The sequence below is a fragment of the Dama dama genome, chromosome 22 (assembly GCF_033118175.1).
Source record: "Dama dama isolate Ldn47 chromosome 22, ASM3311817v1, whole genome shotgun sequence".
NCBI lineage: Eukaryota > Metazoa > Chordata > Mammalia > Artiodactyla > Cervidae > Dama > Dama dama.
The window spans coordinates 20770912-20798461 of record NC_083702.1 but is presented as its reverse complement, the minus strand read 5'-3'; the positions used below and the strand labels follow the sequence as shown (position 1 = coordinate 20798461).

The 27550-nt window shown below is 35.6% G+C and overlaps 2 protein-coding genes and 1 long non-coding RNA gene across 3 annotated transcripts; 1 reads left to right on the top strand and 2 right to left on the bottom strand.

Moving 5' to 3' along the window:
* Positions 1-1225: 1225 nt before the first annotated feature.
* LOC133043771 (heat shock cognate 71 kDa protein-like) lies at positions 1226-3476 on the top strand. The gene has a single exon (XM_061124997.1). The coding sequence runs from the start codon at positions 1282-1284 to the stop codon at positions 3232-3234; it is 1953 nt and encodes a 650-aa protein (XP_060980980.1). The 5' UTR covers positions 1226-1281; the 3' UTR covers positions 3235-3476.
* A 1877-nt stretch (positions 3477-5353) lies between these two features.
* On the bottom strand, positions 5354-10137 carry LOC133043273 (C-type lectin domain family 9 member A-like). Its single transcript, XM_061124103.1, has 4 exons — positions 10007-10137; positions 9214-9356; positions 6575-6681; positions 5354-5994 (listed from the first exon to the last, which is right to left on the bottom strand). Exons 1-4 carry the CDS (start codon positions 10035-10037, stop codon positions 5892-5894), a joined length of 384 nt encoding a protein of 127 aa, XP_060980086.1. The 5' UTR covers positions 10038-10137; the 3' UTR covers positions 5354-5891.
* A 1814-nt stretch (positions 10138-11951) lies between these two features.
* LOC133043274 (uncharacterized) lies at positions 11952-14604 on the bottom strand. The gene is made up of 3 exons (XR_009689678.1): positions 14570-14604; positions 12608-12718; positions 11952-12035 (listed from the first exon to the last, which is right to left on the bottom strand). It is a non-coding gene; the product is annotated as an uncharacterized LOC133043274 (long non-coding RNA).
* Positions 14605-27550: the final 12946 nt, after the last annotated feature.

The following is a 27550-nucleotide window of genomic DNA, read 5'->3' as shown; positions in this document are numbered from 1 at the left end:
AGTTGGCCAAATATTGGAGTTTTAGCTTCAACATCAGGCCTTGCAATGAATATTCAAGACTGATTTCCTTTAGGATAGACTGATTGGATCTCCTTGCAGTCCAAGGGACTCTCAAGAGTCTTCTCCAACACCACAGTTCAAAGGCATCAATTCTTTGGCACTCAGCTTTCTTTATAGCCCAACTCTCACATCCATACATGACTACTGGAAAAACCATCACATTGACTAGACAGAACTTTGTTGGTGGCAAAGTAATGTCTCTTCTTTTTAATATGATGTCTAGGTTGGTCATAACTTTTCTTCCAAGAAGTAAGCATCTTTTAATTTCACATCCTTATATAACTACTGAAAAACCACAGCTTTGGCTATAGGGACCTTTGTCAGCAAAATAATGTCTCTGCTTTTTAATTGCTGTCTAGGTGGTAACCATAAATTTATTTACTACATCCATTGACTCTACTTCTCTATTGTAAAAAGTCACAGTTTCGAAAGAGAAAACAAAACTGTGTTTATTTGAAAATGACAAAACTGTCTGCCTAGAAAATTCCAAAATATCTCCAAAATCCTCCTAAAACTAACCATAAGTTAAACATAGTTTCAGATAGAACAGCATGTCAAAAACAGTTATATTTACATATACTAAAATTAAATTATTGGAAATTGGATATACAAAAAATATCATTTGCAATAGTACCAAAAACATTAGGCTGATAGTGTAAATGTACCAAAGCATGTGCACCATTTTTATGCTGAAAATTATAAAATACTAATGAGAAAAGTTGAGAAAGACAAATTGTTAAATAAATTATGTTCCTAAACTGGAAATCAAAACATTATGATGATTTCTTTTCTCCTTTAATTGCTCTATGAATTTAAGTTAATCAAAATCAGAAACACACAGCCTGGTTCTCTGTGACAATCTAGAGGGGTGTGATGGGATGGAACGTGGGAGGAAGGTTCTAGAGTGGGGGATATATGTATCCTTATGACTGATTCACACTACTCTATGATAAAAATCAACACAACAGTGTAAAGCAATATTCCTCCAATTAAGAAAAGTTAAAAAATGGGAAACAGAATAAGATTTATTTTGTAGAAATTTACACGTTGATTTTAATTTTTCAAAATGCATTTTATTTTTTAGAATGATATACATTTACAGAAAAGCTTTGAAGATTGTATAGAGTTCTGTATACTCTGTACTAATTTCCTCTTTAAAGCACCGGCAGCATCCCAGATTGCTGACTTCTTCAGCAGAGCCGGCCCTACGCTTTTACAACCATGTCTAAGGGACCTGCAGTTGGCATTGATCTTGGCACCACCTATTCTTGTGTGGGTGTCTTCCAGCACGGAAAGGTGGAAATAATTGCCAATGATCAGGGGAACCGAACCACCCCAAGCTATGTCGCCTTTACTGATACCGAACGATTGATCGGTGATGCTGCAAAGAACCAGGTCGCAATGAATCCCACCAACACGGTTTTTTATTCCAAACGACTTATTGGACGAAGATTTGATGATGCTGTGGTCCAGTCTGATATGAAACATTGGCCCTTCATGGTTGTGAATGATGCTGGCAGGCCTAAGGTTCAAGTAGAATACAAGGGAGAGACAAAGAGTTTTTATCCAGAGGAGGTGTCATCCATGGTCCTGACCAAGATGAAGGAAATCGCAGAAGCCTACCTTGGGAAGACTGTTACCAACGCTGTTGTCACAGTACCTGCCTACTTTAATGACTCTCAGCGTCAGGCTACCAAAGATGCTGGAACTATTGCTGGTCTCAACGTACTTCGAATCATCAATGAGCCAACTGCTGCTGCTATTGCCTATGGCTTAGACAAAAAGGTTGGAGCAGAAAGGAATGTGCTGATCTTTGATCTAGGTGGTGGCACTTTTGATGTGTCAATCCTCACTATTGAGGATGGAATCTTTGAGGTCAAATCTACAGCTGGAGATACTCACTTGGGTGGAGAAGACTTTGACAACCGCATGGTCAACCATTTTATTGCAGAGTTCAAGCGCAAACACAAGAAGGATATCAGTGAGAACAAGAGGGCTGTCCGTCGTCTCCGTACTGCTTGTGAGCGTGCTAAGCGCACACTCTCTTCCAGCACCCAGGCCAGTATTGAGATTGATTCCCTCTATGAAGGAATCGACTTCTATACCTCTAATACCCGTGCCCGATTTGAAGAATTGAATGCTGACTTGTTCCGTGGCACCCTGGACCCTGTGGAGAAAGCCCTTCGGGATGCCAAGCTGGACAAGTCCCAGATCCACGATATTGTCTTGGTTGGTGGCTCAACCCGCATCCCCAAGATTCAGAAACTTCTCCAGGACTTCTTCAACGGGAAAGAACTGAATAAGAGCATCAACCCTGATGAGGCTGTTGCGTACGGTGCAGCTGTTCAGGCAGCCATTTTGTCTGGAGACAAATCTGAAAATGTTCAAGACTTGCTGCTGTTGGATGTCACTCCTCTTTCCCTTGGAATTGAAACTGCTGGTGGAGTCATGACTGTCCTCATCAAGCGCAATACCACCATTCCTACCAAGCAGACGCAGACTTTCACCACCTACTCTGACAACCAGCCTGGTGTGCTCATTCAGGTTTATGAAGGTGAGCGTGCCATGACCAAGGATAACAACCTGCTTGGCAAGTTTGAACTCACAGGCATACCTCCTGCCCCACGTGGTGTTCCTCAGATTGAAGTCACTTTTGATATTGATGCCAATGGCATTCTCAATGTCTCTGCTGTGGATAAAAGCACAGGAAAAGAGAACAAGATTACCATCACTAATGACAAGGGCCGCTTGAGCAAGGAAGACATTGAACGCATGGTTCAAGAAGCAGAGAAGTACAAAGCTGAAGATGAGAAGCAGCGGGATAAGGTGTCATCAAAGAATTCGCTTGAATCCTATGCCTTCAACATGAAAGCTACTGTTGAGGATGAGAAACTTCAGGGCAAGATTAATGATGAAGACAAACAGAAGATTCTTGACAAGTGTAATGAAATAATCAACTGGCTGGATAAGAACCAGACTGCAGAGAAGGAGGAATTTGAACATCAGCAGAAGGAGCTGGAAAAAGTCTGCAACCCCATCATTACCAAGCTATACCAGAGCGCAGGAGGCATGCCTGGAGGAATGCCAGGAGGAATGCCTGGGGGCTTCCCTGGTGGTGGAGCTCCTCCATCAGGTGGTGCCTCCTCTGGGCCCACTATTGAAGAGGTTGATTAGGCAAGCCTAGCATAGATCTAGCATTGTTCCACACAAAACATGGAAGGACCCAAATTTGTAGCAAATCCCGTGGCAGTTATGAAGTTGAGCTGCTATAGTAAATAACTGGGCATTCTTGATACTTGAACATGGAATGTGTGTGCACATGGAAAAACATTGCACTTTACAAGCACTGTATTGTAAGTGGAAAAATGCAATGTCTTAAATAAAACTGTATTTAAAATTGGCAAAAAAAAAATAAAGCATTTGCACATGTGTTATAATAAATCAACATGTGTACATTTTTAGTAACTAAAATCCATAGTTTATTCCTTAATTTATTCCATAGTTTATTCCATCCTTAATTTTTTTAGCTTTGTCCTTTCTGTATTCCAGGATCCCATCCAGGTAACCACATGACATTTAGATATCATGTCTCCTTAGGTTCTCCTTGGCTGTTACAGACTTTCTGTATTCTCTTTAATGATGTTGATATTCTTGAAAAGTACCAGGTAGATATATTTTAGAATATCCCTCATTGGGAAATGTCTGACATTGTTCTCATTTGTGGATTGGGGTTGTAAGTTTGGGGGAGGAACACAAAGTGCAAATTTTATCACATCACATCAAGAGAACAGATTGTGAGCATGACTTATCACCTTTGCTCACTGATGTGGTGTTTGTCAGATTTTCCACTCTAAAGTTACTCTTATTTTCCCTTTCCATTTGACTGTATAATAATTTCTTTGGAAGCAAATCATTATGTGCAATAAGTACTTAAGGAATAAGGAGTCCCATCACCTTTAGGCAATGGCATCTGCATTATTTATTTAGAAATTTTCTGCACAGGAGATTTGTTTCATCTCCTTCATTTACTTAAGTATTCAATTCTTTTAAACTATTGTGTATTCATGGATGTTTAATTTTGGGGTTGTAATTCAATACTATTTCTTATTTTGGTTTTGCTGCTTAAATTGTTCCAGCTTTGGCCATTGGTAATTTCTTTACCTAGTTCCTCAATCCTGTTGACATACCTCCATCATTTAAGTACTTCTCCATTTTCTAGAACTACAGAAACCTCCAGGCTCTTCTTAGAATCAGCCTTAGAATCACCCTATCTTAGAATCAGCCATTTTTTTCAAATAGCTAAGAATTTATGTACCATACCAGGTAATGGAATTATAATAAAAACTGACCACTAAGTAAACTTTTTTTTTCTTTGCATAAAAAAAGCCAAAACAATTTTGAAAAAGACAAATCAGGAGAAGTCACATTGCTTCATGACTTCCTATAAATTCACAGTAATCAAGATATTGGTGAAAGAAGACAGATATTTACATTAATGAAACAGGGTAGAAAGTTTAGAAATACATTCATGCATAAATGGTCAATTGATTTTTGACAAAAGTGCCATGATAATTTAACAGAAGAGTACAATTTTCACAAAAGTGGTGCTAAAGTTTCTAGACTTCTATTTGCAAAAAAAATTTTTTAAAAGAATTCAACCCTTACTTTGCACTATATACAAAACTTAACTTGAAATGGAACATAAAATTCAGTGTAAACTTAGAGCTTCTAGAAGAAAGCATAGGAGAGAAAATTTCAAGTTCAGATTAATTAAAGATTTCTTAATTAAAAACTTCTTAAATATAAAAATGTAAATTTAAAACATTAATTGCACTTCATCTAGTTACAAACTTCTGCTCATCTGAACTTCTAAAAACAATGTTAAGAGAATACAAGGTATACTGGAAGGCAATATTTATAAATCACATGTCTGATAAAATATTAGCATCCAAAATATATAAAGAAAGAACTCTTATTATAGTAGTACCTCTTATAGTGCCTCACTAATAAGAAAGTGAGCAATCCAATAAAAACAGGCAAGATACTTTAATCAGTACTTTACCATAGGAGATCTGTGATTAATAAAATCATATGAAAAGTTGCTGTACATCATTTATTCATTAGAGATATACAAATATAAGCACACCTTTATTATACCACAACTTTATTAAAAATAGCTTTAAAGATTATCAATATTAAATGTTGGCAGGACACAAGCAAATGGAATTGTCATACACTGCTAATACAATACAAAATGGTACAGCCACTTTGTAATATGGAAACACACCCAGAAGTTTGGACTTCTCAAAAAGCACTCAAGCTATCAGTTGTGGTGTAGGTCACAAACATGGATCTGATTCAAGATACTATTTATTTTCTTTCCAGTTAGTATCCAGTCTTTCTGCTAAAATGTAAGGAATCAAGCAAATGCATATACATTTGATACAGAATAATGACTTCACTTATTCCTGGCATTAAATCCCAGGTAAAATGTACATGACAGTGACAACAGTTTGCAAGATTACTTACTAAATCTGTGTGAGTTGCAGAAATTGACTACACAGTCCTAAGGTTCTTGAGAAACACTGATACTTTCTCACTCTGCCAACCTGTGCTCATAACTGGTGTGATCTGGGATCCATGTTTGAAAGAGGCAGAACTGGAGGGTCCACAATGTATCTCTATCAAGCTAGAATATAGGTGCCGCCCATAAAAAAGCATTCTGAAATGAGAGATATACAGACTGGACTTCCAAGGGTCTGAGTTTTTATAAGGAAAAGTTGTTGTATGTGCCTTTGGTTGTTGTTTCTTTAGGTAGCAAGACAAGCTATCTACTTCTCACAAATGACGTGCATGAATCTGGAACAGTCAGAAGCAGACATCTTCGTTGCTTTAATACATGCACAGTTTCCTTTGTTTGACTCTTTCCAATCACTTAAAATAAAATAAAAGCATATAAATAATGTAAAATAGACATTCACTAATGCAAACATAAGAAATATTGGTCTAAAGTTAAGGTTTGTTTTTTTTCTTCCTTTCCTCATAAGAAACTATCCCTTGGTTCCCTAGCCTTTCCTAAAGCATACTTCATGAGAATTATAGCAATCAAGTTGAAAATCCTCCCTTTCTATATATACTCATTTTTTGAACTTAAATTCTTTGTGTGTGTGTGTCTGTAGGTACATGAAACGCCCATGTGTGTGCTCAGTTGCTAAGTCATGTCCTATTCTTTACAATCCCATGGACTGCAGTCTACCAGCCTCCTCTGTTCATGGGGTTTCCCAGGCAAGAATATTGCAGTGGGTTGCCATTCTGCAAGGGATCTCCCTGACACAAGGATCAAACCTGTGTCTCCTGCATTACCAGTGGATTCTTTACCACTGAGCCACCTGTGCATGTCCATACATGTATGCATATTTGTCTATATATTGAATGCGTGCATTTTCCTATATACTTTTTGAAACATAAGCTAGAATATGGAACTTATTAATTACTATCTATTCTAGAGACTTACAATTTGAGAAAAGGCATTGATTTATCTTCCCGTGTCCATTGATTTCCGGCTCCTTTATGAGATAATCCAATCCAATAGAAATAAGACAGTTGGCTTTGAATGAAGTTCTGCAATAAAAAAACGATATATTCTATGAGAAAAAAAGTCTTTTTATAATTCTGAAATGAAATAATAATCTTTTCAATATTTTTACTATTTTGAATAACAAAAGGTATAAAGATCAACTTTATCCTGATTCTGTTCAAATAATAGACTCTTAGTTATATTTATTAAATATAGTGGCATAAATGAGACATAAAATAACACTCTCTTAGCTTACCTATCTTTTTTTTTTAAAGATTTTTTGAATGTGGATCATTTTTTAAAGCTTTTATTGACTGTGTTGCAATATTGCTTCTGTTTTATGCTTCGGAATTTTAGCCGAGAGGCATGTGGGCTCTTAGCTTCATGACCAGGGATCACATCTATACCTCATGTGTTGGAAGGCAAAGTCTTAACCATTGGACCACTAGGGAAGTTCTGTACCTATCTTATTTAATCTTCAGACTGAAATATCTTAATTTACTTTCAAAACTTGTAGCTCAAGAACAAATTCTGAGAAAAATTGGTTTGCATTTTGAGGTGCAGGTGTGATAGATGTGAGGTTTTCACCAATGTCATTTAAATTTTTGTTTCACAATTACTGTGCTTATTTTCTGTGAAGTGAGCATCTTGAAGAAGTGGTCCTTATTCTACCAGATGAGATGTTTATACAGGTGTCTGGAAATTACTTGATAAATACAAGTGTAACTGATGTTCATCTTGTAACTTAATTTTTACAACATGTATGCATATACATTGGGGCTTTCCTTGTGGCTCAGGGGTAAAGAACCTGCCTGCTAAAGAAGGAGATGAGGGTTTGATCCCTGGTTTGGGGAGATTCCCTGGAGAAGGAAATGGCCACCCATCCCAGTACTCTTGCCTGGGAAATCCCATGGACAGAGGAGACTGGCAAGCTACAGTCCATGGGTTCACAAAAGAGTCAGACATGACCGAGTGATTAAATGACAAGAACAACAACAATGCACTTATACTATCTGATATGATCTTAAAATATGTTGGAAAGAAAATATAACCAGCTTTATTACAAGCAAAGTAATGTGTGAAAGAGAGTCAAATAGAGGGTTTCTGACTATAAATTCTTTGTTTCCCTATTCTGCTTTAATTTTCACCCTTAGTTTTTATTTTCTTTTGTTTCTTTTACCATAGAGAAGACGGCAAAAACTTAGTTCCTCCATCCAGAAAAAAATGACATATATATTCATAAAATTTGACATTCAATTTCATGGTTTTCATAGATGCTCTTATTTTTGATGAAGATACCATGCATGAAAGGTTAGGGCTTCGTGACTCTAAAACTAGTTCTTGAGTCCACCAGGCTCCTCTGTCCATGGAATTCTCAGGCAAGAATATTGGAGCGGGTTGCCTTTCCCTTCTCCAGGGGATCTTCCTGATCCAGGGATCAAACCCAGATCTTCTGCATTGCAGGCAGATTCTTTACCATCTGAGCCACCAGGAAACCACCTTAGAGTAAAAAGGAGGTTAGTTCAGACTCTACAAATGTCTTCTTTTTGGGTTCAGATTTGCTTTGTTTTCTTGATGGTTTTCAAGGTCATATTTTTATAGCTATTTATGAGTTGTTAAAAGCCAAGGATATGGGTAATGGACTAGTACAGAAATCTGAAGGAGTCTTAGTGTCTATTTATTTTTGAGAGAATAATGTTAAAAGATTTTCGTCAACCTGGAATTTAAGTATGCTTCTTGAGAAGAATAATAGTAAATTATTTCTCTATTCAAGTAAAAGATAATGATAAGTATCATGAAATATTTAGTTCAATTTTATTGGAAACTAGTATGAGGCAAAATTCAGTGTGAGTTGGAATTAATTGATCTTCAACTTTAAATTCATATAGAGCTGTTTGTTTTTTTCCTCAAACTCAGTGGTAATGTTGTATTTCTTGATTTGTTGGAGGTAAAATGACATTTTCTTTTCAGAGAGGAGAAAGCTACATTCCATGAAATTGTCTGTATGAAAATACAATTATCTCCAATGAAATAATATATTTTAAGCAATTTTTTTTTCTAATTAGTTCATGTTCATCTCTACATTTACTATACTGGAAAAATTCTATTTGTGGATGAATTAGATGAATTAAATGAAATTCTAATTTCATTTCTACTTGTACATTTTACTTTAATATGATTACTGTCTGGATCTGAATCAACTTACAACAGTAAATTATGAACACTCAATATTATCAAGCATTAAAATTTAGCCAACAGGACTTCCCTGTTGGTTAAGTGTTTAAGAATCTGTCTTCCAATGCAGGGGACACAACTTGGCTCCCCAGTCCAGGTAGATTCTACATGCCACAGAACAACTAAACCCATACACCACTACTACTAAGACCGCGCTTTAGAGCCAATGCTCCACAACAAGAGAAATAACCTGAATGAGAAGCCCTCTCGCTGCACCTAGAGAAAGCCCAAGGTAGAAAGAAAGAGCAAGTGCTGCCAATAATAATAATAATAATAATAATAATAATAACAACAGATGGCCAAATTAACACAGTGTGAAATGGAAAACAGAAATACGTTACCAGTTCTTCCTTATCTTCTATCGTAAGAAGTGTGGAGTCCATTTCCTTGCAGATTTTTTTACTTTCTTCGAAGTTCTTCAATTCATCCGAAAAATAGTAACATTTCTGTCCACAACAGGACCATTTACTTTTACATTCGTTTCCTTGAAAACAAAAGAGTGTTTTATGTCTGGAGACCATTCAGTGTGTATCTTGAAAGGAATGCTCTGGAACTTAGCTTTAAGGAATCGTTTCTAGTCCTTGTAAAGCCATTGATTTCATGACATAGATGGACTTCATTTCTGAAGTTTCTGGCCTTAGGGAGATGACTTACATCCCTCCAAATATATGCATAGTATTATTAAAATTCTCTAGGAAATAAATCTTAGAAAAATAATGTCTTCCCTCATAACCTCTACAGAGAGGACTTCACAGGGGAAAACAACTTCTTTGAACTCTCTAGACTGAATAAAATCTATAGGTACAGAGCTGATCTTAACTTAGCATTGATACATTAACCTAGTGCCTGATCTATATACTCATATGAGAGCGTATAATAATGATTACATAATGTGCTAAAAGATATGTAGAATTTTTTGGTAGAAAAAATATTATTTTGAGAAATGGTGATTTAAAAGAATATATCATGTATACAGAAGAATCTAACCTCTGGGAAAGATTAAGATTTTTTCCCCAATTAAATAAAATGAAAGCTGGACTTCACAATTGGCTGAGTCTAAAATAACATCCAAATTGAGCAGGTTATCAACTGACTGAGAAGATACTTGTTGGTCTCAGTCTTTTATCTACATACCTCTATTAAGTGGTTTCTCTTTGAAAGTCATGTTTTTAGATGCGGAATTTTCTTCTGTTCCATTGTCCAATGGAGGCTCTGGTAATCGACCCTGGAAAACTTTTACTGTACATTATTGAAGTGAAGTGAAGTGAAAGTCGCTCAGTCATGTCTGACCATTTGCGACCCCATGGACTATACAGTTCATGGAATTCTCCAGGTCAGAATGCTGGAGTGGGTAGCCTTTCCCTTCTCCAGGGGATCTTCCCAACCCAGGGATCGAACCCAGATCTCCCACATTGCAGGTGGATTCTTTACCAGCTGAGCCACAAGGGAAGCTCAATGATACTGGAGTGGGTAGCCTATTCCTTCTACAGGGGATCTTCCCAACCTAGGAATCAAAACAGGGTCTCCCGTATTGTGGGCGGATTTTTTTTTACCAACTGAGCTCTCAGGAACATCAGTACCTCATTAGCTCTAGGAAAACATAACATGGGGCAGACTAAAAGGCATAAATTAAATTTTAAGAAGTCAGTTAATGTTCAGGAGTTTTATTCCTGTGCTTTTTATGGAGATAAGACTATAAAGGAAGACACAAATTACATCATGAAAAAGCCTTTAGGGATGCTAAGGTAGTTGGATTTTAAGGTAAAGCTTGTCATCTCAACGCCAGCAATGAGTAACCTGAAAATAGCATTAAGAAAAATGTTCCACTTAAAATAGATCAAAAATAATAAAATATCCAGAAACATATTTAACTAAGATGTCTAAAACATGTACTTTAAAAACAAAATTGTTGAAAATCAAAGACAAATAAATGGATGGAAAGATATCATATTTCCCTTATGTCACATGTGAAAATTAACTGAAAATGGATGAAGCACAAACATGAAGAAGTAAAAACAATGCTTTAGATAACATAGGTGAAAGTTATGATCTTGTATTAGGCAATGGTTTCTTAGATATGATACTAAAAACCTCTGTTTTAGAATAACAATATTTTTTATGTCTTATAGCAAGATAAAATTAGAGTCAATTGCCTATAATGGATATGGTGATCATATTGTTGCATAGGGAGAAAGCCTCTCTTATGATGAATATTTAGGAATATTTATAATTTATGTTCTACCCCAAAATCTATTTCTATCTTCCCTAGCCTAAGAGAGAGACAAAATACAAACTATATTTATATTAGAAGTTTGAAATCATTATGTACCTTTCTGGAGCTTTGTTACTGGAGAAGACTTATTCTGTTCTGATATTTGGTTACCTAGAAAAAAAATGAAAGTAATCTTTTAAAATATTAACTTGAATTAAATAAGTTAATTGGGGCTTCCTGGTGGCTCTTGCCTGGAAAATCCCGTGGACAGAGGAGCCTGGTAGGCTACAGTCCGTGGGGTCGCAAAGAGTCGGACACGACTGAGCGACTTTACTTAAATAAATCATAATAATTTTAGTTTTTAGTTTAAACATGGTGTTTTTAGGATTTAGGATGATCTGGAAAAAATTGCTTTAAGAATAATTAATGAGGTAATGAAGACTGCTGCAGTTGCTGCTAAGTCGCGTCAGGTGTGTCTGACTCTGCCATAGACAGCAGCCCACCAGGATCCTCTGTCCTGGGGTGTGTATATTTCAAAAACCTTAGAGAAGAGACTCCACCACCTCTTACAATACTTGGTTCAAGCAGTCTCAAGAATTAATTTGTTTTTCTCAATAAGGCGTTTAAGTTTCCTAAAGTATATCTATGAGTTATGAAATCAGAAAATATCTGTGTATATATTTAATTTTCCCTACAATCATTCTGTAATTTATACTTTGCACAATCTCAGAATAACCCTTCAATACTTAGGCTAAATGCACACATTAAAATAAGAGTTCTATTCCATAATAATATGAAATTTTAGAAGCACTGATGATCATTAAAATGAAAGGATCTATCATAATCTTTCAAAACCTGACTTACTTGGAATAAAAGTTGTCACTCTCACTATAGTATACATCAAGACAAAACAGATGATTCCCAGGATCACAATAATGAGCTTCTCTCGAGCTGATGGTGAATCGACAGGGAGAGAAAAGGATACAATGAGAAAGGAGTGATGGAAACATTTATTTTAGAAGAACAAAAGATCCCACATCCATGAGAATTCAGACATCAACTTGGACCCCAAAACAATATCTACCACTGCAATCCTCCTCCCAGAATATACCATTCTTTTTTCAGTGAATATAAGGCTTCACAAGTTGTAGATCAAAGACTACAAATTAAAGCAATGCCTGGGTAGATAGTCCTGGAGGAGGGCATGGCAACCTTCTCCAGTATTCATGCCTGGAGAATCCGCACAGACAGAGGAGCCTGGCGGGTTATAGTCCATAGGACTGCAAAGAGTCGGACACAACTGAGCGACTAAGCACAGCACAGCGCATATGTCATATTAGAATGCTGTATTTCAAACTCCAGCTGTAAGCCTCATTAATAAAATCATGTAAGCGGGTAAAGGCTTACACTTGCAGTGGTAGTTCCTGTCATTCCATTGACATAACGAAAGGCATTTTGAAAGTTCAATTCCACGTAGGTTTTCTCCTGCTCAGCTGCTAAAATTGATCTTTTCACCATCTTACCTCTCATTTGCTGTCTCCTGCTGTCCTTAACCAGACTCGGTTCTGAGTAGTTTTCCTTTTGGTTCTTCATCTCTGTGGCTGTTTAATGTCAAGGATGGTGCTCTATGGAAACTTTACATAAGTAGTTAATAAATGGGGTATAAAATCACAGGAAGCCTTGAAGGGTTAAACTGGGTGATGTGTGAGATCAGTTAAGAGCACTCATTTAGCAGCTGAGCAAATCCAAGTTTGGTTCTCATTTCAGTAGACCTTTAGACAACTGTTTCATGATAGAGTAAGTAGATTTAAAAATAGTATTTGGTGTTTAATAACCAAGAGTGGTGGTAAAGGGCAGGAGGTAAGAGGGAGATTCAAGAAGGAGGGGACATATGTACACCTATGGTTAATTCATGCTGATGTATGACAGAAATCAAACCAATATTGTAAACCAATCATCAATCAGTTAAAAACAAATAAATATTAAAAAGATAATATTCTCTGTTTGACATAATGTTACTTCTTTATTGGAACAATGAAAATTGGTAGATTACTGAAAAAGTTCATGAATAGTAATATCCTGATCAATTGAAAGTCAAATTTCACAGAAACCCTTTAAAACTGTTATAACTTTGTTCAAATTAAAAGTCCATATTGGAAAAAAATGCACCAATTATATAGATAAGTTTAAAATCCATTAAAAGTTAAAGACAGCTTTCTACAGATGAGGGAATAATAGTATTGGCATATATCGTACACTCCACTAAATTATGTTAATTGGGACATTCATTTATGAAAAGGGAATGAGATGCTATCAAACAATTCTTCTATTTTGAGTGATTGTGGAGCTCTAAGAAATCATTAAAAAATCAAATAAATATTTTACATGTTAAAAATGGTACATGACATATTAAATTCTCCAAAACTTTTTGTCATATAAAGACAAAACAATGTTAAAATGTTATTAAATAAACACTTATTTTACATGAGTAATTGACAATTGACAATGGCTAAGATACGAAATCATACATTGATAAGAAAAAGCATAAGTCATTTATGGATGAAGAATGTTGGTACAAACTTCCAGGATGATCCTGAGGCTGTTAAGTCAATGAGGGTAGCTTTAGTTGTATGAGCAGTTATAATAAGTCAATAATGTGCCTTAATAATTCAGTCAATGGATTCTGTCGTCAGTGCGATCTACAATGAATTCTGGCTTTGAAACTTACAATGCATGACCTTTAAAAATTATTTAGTATTTAGCAAACGAGTTTACTAATCTAAAATGAGAATAAAAATATGTATGATATAAAGCATATAAAACACCTAATATTAAATTTGACTTTTATTTTATTTCTTATTTTAATACAATTGCCATGGTATTATTTATATCAGGCAGTATAATTTATTACACAGAAATCTCTGTTAGTGTGATTTATCTTTTTTCAATATTATGATCGAGGTTTTATAAAGCATTTGATTGTGTATAATTGAATTAATCCAGCATTTTACTGGTGGTACCACATTCTGATTTTTATTTCAACTAGATCCATGAAGAATTCTATTAGCCATTAACAATTCTATGAATCCATTTTAAGAATCTATTTTTAAGGGCTGAGTTAAATATTTAATAATATATCTAATTATATGTCTATTGATGACAAAATACAGTGTTAACTGTTCCGTGTCCTGATGCTCATGATACTTCACTTTAAATTGCATTGATTAACAAACGCAGTTATACACATATGTATTCAACTGAATAATATCTGTAGGCAAGAATTTGAACATTTTAAGAGATCTTCCCAAATACTTCATATTTTATTCTTACTTTCTCCCAAAATTAAAATACCAAAATATCAAATACAGATACCAATATCTTTTTAATTTGTTTGCTTAGCAATTGTCCCTAAGTCAAACCACATTAGCATTTGTAATCTCCTGCTAAATGAGATGAGGAATTAGGAAGGAGAGGGAAACACATACCTTCTACAGACCAGAGTCCTGCCTCTTCTCTTGAGTGGCCAGGTTACTGTGATAATCAAACAATGTCTGTGGTCTTCACAGACTGCCCTGTGACGGCCCAGAGTGAAACAATAGTGGAAAAAGTACATTTTTCATCACCGTGTCACTGAAACAGGAAATTCTTACACTTAGGTATTTTGAAGACAGTTTATTTCATCACACAGCTCCAGAATATAGGAGCTTTTGGATTTGTAGTGTATCAGTTAGTCTGTCCTTTGGCGAGTACCTCTGAGAATTGATTTCACTTTTTAAAAGATAGTGGGGGGCAAAGGACATGACCACCATGCTGTTAACTAGCTTTCATTTCATTCATCAATGCTGAACATTTACACCTTGTCAAGAGTAACTTCAATGTTTGTTTTACCTTTAGATAAGTTTGCTAAATCTAGGCATTATTTATTTCTTTTCCTCACAATTTGTTGCATCATTTCTATTATAATGGAGGAAATCATAATTCCATTAACAGTTTATATTTAAGGATGTTGTTGCTATTAAGTTGCTTCGGTTGTGTCTGACTCTGTGCGACCCCATAGATGGTAGCCCACCAGGCTCCGCCGTCCCTGGGATTCTCCAGGCAAGAACACTGAAGTGGGTTGCCATTTCCTTCTCCAATTCGTGAAAGTGAAAAGTGAAAGTGAAGTCGCTCAGTCGTATTGGACTCTTAGTGACCTCATGGACTGCAGCCTACCAGGCTCCTCCGTCCATGGGATTTACCAGGCAAGAGTACTGGAGTGGGGTGACATTGCCTTCTCTGATTTAAGGACACTTGTCCCTAATTCAGAAGAGTTACTACATTTTAAACTTTAACTGTCATCTAATTTTTAGTTTTCTAAAATGTAGAAAAATGGAATGTAAATCTGTAGCTATATACCAGTTTATTGTTGTTGTTCAGTCGTGAAGCCGTGTCTGACTTTTTGTGACCCTGTGGCCTGCAGCAGGCAAAGCTGCCCTGTCCTTCACTATTGCCCTGAGTTTGCTCAAATTCTCGTCCATTGAGGGGCTGCCCTGGCTCAGATGGTAAAGAATCTGCCTGTGATGCAACAGACCCGGGTTCAATCCCTGGCTGAGGAAGATCCCCTGGAGAAAGAAATGGCAACCCACTCCAGTATTCTTGTCTGGAAAATTCCATGGAGAGAGGAGCCTAGCGGGCTACCATCCATGGGGTCACAGAGTTGGACGTGACTAAAGAGACTGAGCACACACACAACTACATGTCCATTGAGTCAGTGATGTCATCCAGCCTTCTACTCCTCTGTGGGTCTCTTCTGCTCTTGCGTTGAACCTTTCCCACCATCAGGGTCTTTTACAATGAGTCAGTGCTTTGCATCAGGTGGCCAACATATTGGAGCTTTGGTTTCAGCTTCAGTCCTTCACATATTTATTCAGAGTTTAATTCCTTTAGGATTGACTGGCTTGATCTCCTAGCTGTCCAAGGGACTCTCTCCAGCACCATAGCTGGAAAACATCAATTCTTTGGCTCTCAGCCTTTATAGTCTAACTCTCATATCCATACATGACTACTGGAAAAACCATAGCTTTGATTATATGGACCTTTTGTCGTCAAAGTGATGCCTCTGCTTTTAAATATGCTATCTACTATTGTCATAGCTTTACTTCCAAGAACAAGGGCTTTTTAATTTCATGGCTGCAGTCATTGTCCACAGTGATTTTGGAGCCCAAGAAAATGAAGTTTGACACTGTTTCCACTTTTTCTCCATCTATTTGCCATGAAGTGATGGGACTGGATGCCATGATCTCTGTTTTCTGATTGTTGAATTTCAAGCCATCTTTTTCATTCTCCTGTTTCACCTGCATCAAGAGGCTCTTTAGTTCCTCTTCACTTTCTGCCATTAAAGTGGTACCATCTGCTATCTGAGGTTATTGACATTTCTCCCTGCAATCTTAATTCCAGCTTGTGAGTCATCCAGCCCAGCATTTCTTATGATGTACTCTGCATAATAGTTAAATAAACAGGGTGACAATATACAGCTTTGATGTACTCCTTTCCCAATTTGGAACCAGTCCATTGTTCCATGTCTGGTTCTAACTGTTGCTTCTAGACCTGTATATAGGTCTCAGGAGGCAGGTAAGGCGGTCTGGTATTCCCATGTCTTTAAGAATATTCCACATTGATTGTGATCCACAGAATCAAAGGCTTTAGCATAGTCAATGAGGCAGAAGTAGATGTTTTCCTGGAATTTCTTTGTTTTCCTTATGATGCAATGGATGTTGGCAACTTGATTGTCTGCCTTCTCTGAATCCAGCCAGAATATCTGGAAGTTCTCTGTTCATGTAATGCTGAAGCTTAGCTTCAAAGATTTTGAGCATAATGATAGCATGTGAGATGAGTGCAATTGTAGGATAATTTGAACTTATTCGGCGTTGCCTTTCTTTGGGATTGGAATGAAAACTGACCTTTTCCAGTCCTGTGGCCACTGCTGAGTTTTCCAGTTTGCTGGCATTTTGAGTGCAGTACATTCACAGCATCATCCTTTAGGATTTGAAATAGTTCAGCTGAAATTACACCACATCCACTAGCTTTGTTTTTAGTAAGGCTTCCTAAGGCCCACTCGACTTCACACTTTAGGATGTCTGGCTCTAGGTGAGTGGCCACACCATTGTGGTTATCTGGGTCATTAAGAGCTTTTCTGTACAGGTATTCTGGGTATTCTTGCCACCTCTCCTTAATCTCTTCTGCTTCTGTTAGGTCCTTGCCATTTTTGTCCTCCCTTGTGCCTATCTTTGCATGAAATATTCCCTTGGTATCTCCAGTTTTCTTGAAGAGATCTCTAGTCTTTCTCATTCTATTGTTTTCCCCTATTTCATTGTATTGTTCACTTAAGAAGACTTTTTCTCTCCTTGCTAATCTCTGGAACTCTGCATTCAGTTGGGTATATCTTTTCCTGCTCCTCTGACTTTCACTTCTCTTCTTTTCTCAGGTGTTTGCAAGCTGTTTGCAAACTGCATTATGTCCAGATAGATTAATATTTGAAGTTTCTATCACAATTGCTAATGGCTGCCTATATGGTGATGATCTTTATTATATTTTATATTAATAAAATAAATAAATAATATTCTATTACCCACGTCACTGAATTATAGCAAGTGAAGCATTCATTAGTGATGCCAAATAACATAAAATTCAGTAATATTCACTTTTAAAATTTGAAGTGAAAAGTGAATGTCACTCAGTTGTGTCCAACTCTTTCTGAATCCATGAACTGTAGCCCTCCAGGCTCCTCTGTCCATGGAATTCTCCAGGCAAGAATTCTGGAGTGGGTAGCCATTTCCTTCTTCAGGGGATCTGCCCAACCCATGGATTGAATTGAAGTCTCTTGTAATGCAGGTGGATTCTTTAGCAGCTGAGCTATGAGGTAAGCCTTAAATATCATGTTATCATACACTTTGCTGGTTTCAATTAAATAATTTTGTACACATCATGTCCTTGATTACATATCCAAATACATTGACTCTTCTGGCATTTAACTTTAATAAAAATCTATGGTTAATCCACATACAGCCAAGATAAATACTCAAAATACTAAGAGTATTTTGAATTTACTGTTTATTGCATAAATACGTGTTTGTGACTGTATTTAAAATGACAGTTCCTAGTGACCTAAGAGAAGAAGGCAGTGGCACCCCACTCCAGTACTCTTGCCTGGAGAGTCCCATGGATGGAGGAACCTGGTGGGCTGCAGTCCATGAGGTCGCTGAGCAACTTCACTTTCACTTCACTTTCATGCATTGGAGAAGGAAATGGCAACCCACTCCAGTGTTCTTGCCTGGAGAATCCCAGGGACAGAGGAGCCTGGTGGGCTTCTGTCTATGGGGTCGCACAGGGTTGGATACGACTGAGGCGACTTAGCAGGAGCAGCAGCAGTGACCTAAAAGAGATAGATTAATTGGATGTCCATAGTAAGTACAAATATTCTTTTAACATGATGGCTAGATGGATTTGTTTTCAAAGAAGTTTTGTAAATGGATGGAGATTGCCAAAATTACCAAATGACTCTGTGTAAAAGAAACTATTTAAGGTCTTATAAAGAAGAAACTCTTGTTCTAGTTGAAAATTTGGATATGCAGAAAGGAAAAGATTAACTTTAGAAAAGCACTTATGTGGATATATCCAAATAGATATTGACAGGTAAAATAGTAATGATAAAGTATCAAAATGTGAACATATGTTTGTGTTAGAATTCAAGGGAGCAAAAATGGCATGAGCAGTGAAAATAGTAGAGAAATTATATATTTTTGTTGTTTCAGAAAAGTACAAAAGTATGAACTTACTAGACTATTGAATAAAGAATGCAGGCTGTAAAATGTAGGGTACTTATAGAACTAAGACATATTAACTTTTAAATTCTTATAAAGGAAAGTTAAAACTATTTATTGTAAAAGATAAGAAAGCAAGATAATGTAGAAAACAAAGTAACAATATGTTATACTTAAGTATTAACTATATGTACTTACATATAAACAATATATGTAAATAGAACATATGATAATCTTAAATTTATATTAAATATATATGGAATAGCTCTCCATTTAAATTCTAAGAATGTTTATATTTTAAAATATTTTGTTTAACACAGCTATGTATGTAAAACAGTTATTTTAATAACTGCTAACTTAGTGAGCCATATTATTTTATCAAAAGCCATAAATAGGAAAGTAAAGAAAAAGAACACAAACTGCTTTAGTTAATGTATCTCACAGTATAAAGCTAGAACCACATTACCAAAATGGAGCCTGTTTATTAATTATATATTGAGTATCTAAGCTATAGCAATTTAAAAATGTATGTACTGAGTAGTACAAGTTCAACACAGATTTGAAAATCATGCATAAGTAAATAATCATAAATGGAGATTTAAACAATTTATCACCACTGCTTATCAAGCAAGCAGACATAGTAGTAGGCAATAGAAATATCTAAACTAGACAATTAACCAGTATAGATATGAATACACACACATACACTAACATAGAATATTCTTATCTTTTAAGTTCACATGAACATTTTCCAAATATTTGCTATATACTCCTGAGTTCAGTTACATTACTAAAAGAGCTATAGAACTATGGTGTCACTGCACTAGTCTCCAGCAAATTTTGGGAAGTGGGCACTTGAAATGTGAATATTCAAATTTAATTTTTACTTAATTACAAGAAATAAACATTTCAGATTGACTGCATAGTCACATCAGCCGTATGTAATAGACATACAGAGAATTTCCAGACTCATGAAAATTCTCTAACTAGTTTGCCTAAAATAGAAGTTGATAACCAAAATTTTGTAAATCTTTATTGGGTTTTATATTCAGTAATCTATTTCTAAATAACATATGAACCAAGAAAAAAATCCAAAGTCAAATTTCATAATTTTATATGAATTAAAAGGAAAATGTAAGAGCAAGATTCTGTCTTGTGACATATTAATTGCCTTACATGCATACATTATACACACAGAAAAAGAAAGAAAGAAGTCTGAGCATGCTTGACAAGAAACTTGAAATGAAAAAGCAATTTTGGTGAAATTAAGGTAATTGATATAAAGACAAATGAGGAAGATAGCAAATACGAAAAATCATGACAAAGAAAAAAATTACAGTAGAGGGGAATAAAAGCATCAAAGGTATTTTCATTTGAAAGATAATAAAATCAATAAATGACACTTGGAGAATAGAGAAAACATGAATCTTTTATATCTATATAAACATGACAATCCAATAGATGTTAGCAATTTGATTCTTTGTTGTTGATAAAATTGCCAACATCTATTGGATCATCAGAAAAGCAAGAGACTTCCAGAAAAACATCTTCTTCTGCTTTGTTGACTACACCAAAGCCTTTGACTGTGTAGATCACAACAAACTGTGGAAAATTCTTCAAGAGATAGGACTACCAGACCACCTGGCCTGCCTCCTGAGAAATCTGTATGCAGGTCAAGAAGCAACAGTTAGAACTGGACAAGGAACAAGAGACTAGTTCCTCATTGGGACAGGAGTACATCAAGGCTGTACACAATCACCCTGCTTATTTTACTTATACGCAGAGTACATCATGAGAAATACTGGGCTGGATGAAGCACAAGCTGGAATCACGATTGCTGGGAGAAATATCAATAACCTCAGATATGCAGATGATACCACCCGTATGGCAGAAAGCAAAGAACAAAAGAGCCTCTTGATGAAAATGAAATAGGAGAGTAAAAAAGCTGGCTTAAACTTAACATTCAAAAAATGAAGATCATGGCATCCAGTTCTGTCACTTCATGGCAAAAAGATGGGGAAACAATGGAATCAGTGAGAGACTTTATTTTTTTGGACTCCAAAATCATTGCAGATTTGACTGCAGCCATGAAATTGAAAGTTGCTTACTCCTTGGAAGGAAAGCTATGACCAACCTAGACAGCATATTAAAATCGGAGACATTACTTTGTTGACAAAGATCCGTCTAGTCAAAGCTTGCTTTTTCACTAGTGTTGTATGGATGTGAGAGTTGGGCCATATAGAAAGCTGAGCACTGGAGAATTGATGATTTTGAACTATGGTGTTGGAGAAGACTCTTGAGAGTCCCTTGGACTGGGAGGAGATCAAACCAGTCCATCCTGGGGAATATCAGTCCTGAATATTCATTGGAAGGACAGATGCTGCTGCCGAAACTCCAATACTTTGGCCACCTGATGGGAGGAACTGACTCATTGGAAAAGACAGTGATGCTGGGAAAGACTGAAGGTGGGAGAAGGGGACAACAGAGGATGAGATGTTTGTATGGTGTCACCGAGTCGATGGACATGAGTTTGACCAAGCTCTGGGTGTTGGTGATGGACAGGGAAGTCTAGCATGCTGTGGTCCATGGGGTTGCAAAGAGTTGGACATGACTGAGTGACTGAACTGAACTGAAACGTGACAAAACCATTATGGCTTTTACGGATGTTAAACAGACAGTAAAGCTGTATTATGAAGCCATTTTACTATCTATATGAAATAGAATGTCTAGAAAATGCAAATTACCAAATGTAGTACAACAACTATAAACCTGTATAACCTTAACATGTGTTAAATATATTAAGTTCACTGTGTAAACCTTCCTGCAAAAAATTCTAGGAGCTCTAATGGTAACAGTAGTGAATAATAACACTTAAAACTATTGCAGGTCTTCCACCATAAAACAGAGACTTCCATAGATCCTTGATAACAAAACATGTCAAGTTACACAGTATTAATGGATTCAGTCCAAACTCTTTGTGATAATGGATGAAGAAATCCATCTTAATCTAAATATGATATATGCAGTGATTTTTCAAAGGAGGAAAATACAGAATGACTTTTGTTGTTTTATTTCAGGAATGTATAATTGGTCAACTTTGAAGGAAAGAGATATTTCAAAAATATTTAAAAATTTTCTCATTCTATTGAAAGGAAAATAGTAAAATGGTAACATGACTGATTGCATATAAAACTTACAGGAAAATTATGAATAATATGGAATTGCTTTCATGTGAGAAAGGTATATGAAAAAACCCCAAAAAACACCTCCTATTTGAGCATGAAATATTGAAATATTTTACCCCAGTATAGGAAGGATCCTCCTAAGACTTTTACTGCACTATCTGTTCAACATTGGAAATAAAAGCCAATTGGGTAAAAATAAGTCAAAATCAAGAACAACAGGAAAAAAGCAAAGATAACAAGAAAAACTTATTGCACCTGGAGGGAAGAAATAAGATGGGATTATTCAGAGATGCACTATCTATTTATATAAAAATCCAGAGGAATATATATTTGAAATGATAAAATTAATACATACAATCAGAGAAGTGATTGGGCACAATTCTATTTGCAGCAGCAACCACTGCTACAAATTTAAAAGCAAAATTGCTATTTAGAAAATCATGGCTATGAAATGTCCATATTTGTGTGAAATTTCAATATTGGAAACTATAAAATATCATAGGAGGATTTCGCTGGTGGTCCAGTGGTTCGGATTACCTGCTTCCCAGTGCAGGGATTAGGCATTCGATCCCTGGTCACTGATCCAAGATACCACATGCTGAACAGGGTCACACAAATAAACAAATAATAAAAATTGATCAATAAAATAGGGAGAATTTAAAGAAAACCTAATTGATTGGAAGGATAAAGCATGATATTGACTGGAAGAGTCAATACTGTAAGACATTTATTTCAGAAATTATTTTAAAGATTAAATGCAGTCCCAAAGCAGTTATTTTTTAAAAACTTTATTGAGGTGTAATTTACAGAGCATAAAATTTATCCATTTAAAACATATAAATCCATGATTCTAAAATTATTCACAGTTTACATCCATCACCACTGTCAAAATCTAGAAAGCATTCATCACTAATCAGTTTGCAGTCTTTTCCTATTCCCATATCTTCACAACCCTTAGTAATCACTAACCTACTTTTGGTCACTCTACTCCTGTTTTTGATATTACATGGAAATGGGCTCACACAATATGCAATCTTTTAGAAGTTTGAATGCCATAAACATACTCTTGAGCAAAAAAAGTGAGACACAAAAGTAATGATACCTATATTTTTGAGTGTGTGTATGATATTTCAATGGGGTTTCCCAGGTGGCCCTCATGGTAAAGAAACTGCCTGCCAATTCAGGAGATGAGGCTTTGGTCCCTGGGTCAGGAAGATCCTCCAGGGAATATGAAATGCTAGCCCACTCCAGTAGTCTTTTTAAAAAATCAATTAATTTATTTTAATTGGAGGATAATTACTTTAAAATATTGTGGTATTTTTCTCATCCATCAACATGAATCAGCCATGGGTGCACGTGTGTTACCCCATCCAAGAACCACCCCTCCCACCTTCCTTCCTGCCCCATCCCTCTGGGTTGTCCCAGAGCACCAGCTCTGAGTGTCCTGCTTCATGCATCCAACTTGCACTGGTCATCTATTTTATATATGGTAATATACATGTTTCAATGCTATTCTCTCAAATCATCCCACCCTCGCCTTCTCCCACATACTCCAAAAGTCTGTTCTTTATATCTGTGTCTCTTTTGTTGCCTTGTGTATAGGATCATTGTTACCTTCTTTCTAAAGTCCATATATATGCATTAACATAGTGTATTGATGGTTCTCTTTCTGATTTAGTTCCCTCTGTATAATAGGTGCAGTTTCATCCACCTCATTAGAACTGATTCAAATGCTGGGAAAACTGGTCAACCATTTTTTAAAGAATGAAACTAGAACACTTTCTAACACCATAAACAAAGATAAACTCAAAATGGATTTAAGATCTAAATTTAACACCAGAAACTATTAAAACTCTTAGAGGAAAACAGAGGCATAACACCCTCTGACATAAATCACAGCAAGACCCACCTTGAGAGTAATGGAAATAAAAACAAAAATACAAATAGGACCTAGTTAAACTTAAAAGATTTTGCACAATGAATGTGCAAAGAAACACCAACATTAAGAAGAAACAAAGAGATCAAATGAACAACTTGATCTTCCACTTCACAGAACCTCAAAAAGAAGAACAAGGACCAAAGTTAATTGATGGAAGGAAATAATGAAGATTGAAGGGGAAATAAATAGAGATAGAAAAGCAATATAAAAGATCATTCTTTTACAAGTGGTTGACCAGTTTTCCCAGCACCACTTGTTGAAGAGGTTGTCTTTTTTCCATTGTATATCCTTGCCTCCTTTGCCAAAGATAAGATGTCCATAGATTCGTGGATTTATCTCTGGGCTTTGTATTCTGTTCGATTGGTCTATATTTCTGTCTTTGTGCCAGTACCACACTGTCTTGATGACTGTGGCTTTGTAGTAGAGTCTGAAGTCAGGTAGGTTGATTCCTCCAGTTCCATTCTTCTTTCTCAAGATTATTTTGGCTATTTGAGGTTTTTTGTATTTCCATAGAAATTGTGAAATTATTTGTTCTAGTTCTGTGAAAAATACCGTTGGTAGCTTGATAGGGATTGCATTGAGTCTATAGATTGCTTTGGGTAGAATAGCCATTTTGACAATATTGATTCTTCCAATCCATGAGCACGGTATGAAGTTGTGGTACATATACACCATGGAATATTACTCAGCCGTTAAAAAGAATTCATTTGAATCAGTTCTAATGAGATGGATGAAACTGGAGCCCATTATACAGAGTGAAGTAAGCCAGAAAGATAAAGATCATTACAGCATACTAACACATATATATGGAATTTAGTAAGATGGTAATGATAACCCTATATGCAAAACAGAAAAAGAGACACAGATGTACGGAACAGACTTTTGGACTCTGTGGGAGAAGGTGAGGGGTGGATGGTTTGAGAGAACAGCATGTATATTATCTATGGTGACACAGACCACCGGCCCAGTTGGGATGCATGAGACAGGTGCTCGGGCCAGGTGCACTGGGAGGACCCAGAGGAATCGGGGGGCGGGGGTGGGGGGGAGGTGGGAGGGGGGATCGGGATGGGGAATACATGTAGCTCCATGGCTGATTCATGTCAATGTATGACAAAACCCACTGCAATGTTGTGAAGTAATTAGCCTCCAACTAATAAAAATAATTGGGAAAAAAAAGCAATATAAAAGATCAATGAAACTAAGAGCAAACAGAAAACTTGAAAAACACATCATAAATCATATTTCCAGGCATATTCACATAGCATATAGTAGTGGTGTCACTGCATTAGCCTCTAGACAGGTTGACAACTGGGCGCTTGAAAGGTGGGCGCTGTGCTTAGTTGTTCCGTTGTGTCTGACTCTTTGTGACTCCATGGACTGTAGCCCGCCAGGCTCCTCTGTCCATGGGGATTCTCCAGGCAAGAGTATAAATGAATGTTCAAAAATTTTATAAGAATTACAAGATAAATATAAAACCAAATATCTGTCTTGTGAAGTATTGACTGTCTTATATGCTTACTTAACAAATGAAATAAAACAAAACAAAGTAGAAATCCAAGCTTGCGTCACAAGAAATTAAAAATGAAAAAGTAAAATTAGGTGAAATTAAAACCAAATGAAGTAGAAGGAAGAAAGCAATAATTAGTGCAAAATCAAGACAAAGGACAAAATTGCAATATGGAGAAACAACAAGACCAAATGTATTCTAATTGAATATATTTAATAAAATGGATAAAAGACTGCTGAAAAAAAATTGAAAACGGGGAATTTCCAGGTGATTCAGTGGTAAAGACTCCATGCTTTCACTACGGATGGCTCAAGTTCAATACCTGCTTGGGGAAGCAAGACCCAAAAGCCATGAGGTGAGGCAAAAATACTTTTTTTAAAAGAGGAATCAAATTTTTTACATGTATAATAAATAAAGGGATAATGTATAGTTTTTACAGATACTAAACAGATAAAAAGAAATATTATGAATACATTTTATTGTCCATATAAAATAGAAAAATCCTAAAATCCAAATCACCAAAATAAAGCACAGCAAATAGAAACCTGAGTAAACCTAACATACAGCATAAAACATTAAGTTCATTATATAAACCTTTCTACCAAATTGTTCTAGATGCTCAGATGGCATTGGTAGTGAATAATAACACGTAAAAATGTAGCAGTACTCTTTCACAATGTTTCAGGTAAAAGAAAAAGAGAAATACTTCCTAATAATAGCTTTCGTAACAAACTGTCAAGTACGTGACATAACTGAAAACTCAGTTAAAGCTCTTTGTGAACATAGATGAAGAAAAATAGCTTAATCTAGATATAACATATGCATTGATTTTTTAAGAAAACGGGCAACACAGATGATCACTGTGAGTTTATTTCAAAAGTGCAAGATTGGTTTAATAGAAGAAATAAAGGTAATTTACTTCATAATCATTATACAAAGAAAACATTTACCATTCCAACTGATGGAAAATAATGCAAATGTAACATCAACATCAATTGATTATAAAATTTGTTTAAAAATGAGAATATTATGGTTTCACATGAGAAACATATGATGAAAAAAACCTTAAGATAAATCTCATATTTAAGGATGAAATATTGAAATCTCTTCCTTGACTAAGAAGAGATAGATTCAGAATCTTCACTGTACCTTCTATTCAACTTTGGAAATTAAATTGTAGCCTATGAACATTAGTCAAGAAAAAAAATAATTGCACCTGAAAAAGAGACATAAATAACTATTATATATATACTGATCTCATATAAAATCCATAAGAATAAATATTTGAAATGATGGGCTTAATACAAAAAGTCAGAGAACTTATTGACTATAAGACCAACATGTAAACCTCAATATATTACTCTTTACTGCACCAAAAATTACTAAAATTTTTAAAATAAGAGTGTCATTTACAAAATCATGACTATGAAACACCCATGTGTATTTAACATCTCAAAATAGAGAAACACAAAATCTGACAGGGAAAATTTAAAGAAAATCTACTCATGGAAGTTTAAAGTATATTGACTGTAACAGCCAATATTTTAAAGATGTCTCTCTTTATAAATTATTTTAAATATTAAATGCAGTCCCAAGAAGTTTTTATTTTAAACATATTTATTGAGATACAATTTATACACCATAAAATCCATCTATTTAAACTGTATAAATCAGTGATTTTAAATATGTTCACAGTTTACAACCATCACCACTATCAATATCTAGAAAATATTCATCACTGATCAAGTAGCAGTCATTTCCTTTCTCATCTCCCCATAGCTCTTAGTAATTGCTCCTTTTGGTCCTTGTTCTCAAATATCAAATTTTGATATTTCATGTAAACAGACTCAGGAAACGTGACATTTTAGAAAGTTTGAAAGCCATAAACATATCGTTGAGTAAAAAAGGCCAGACACAAAAGGAGTGATATCTATACTTTTCGGTGTGCATATTATATTTCAACAGTGTTTTTAAAATTAATTTATTTTTTATTGAAGGAAATTTTTTTGAATTTTTATTTTGAATTTTTATTTTTT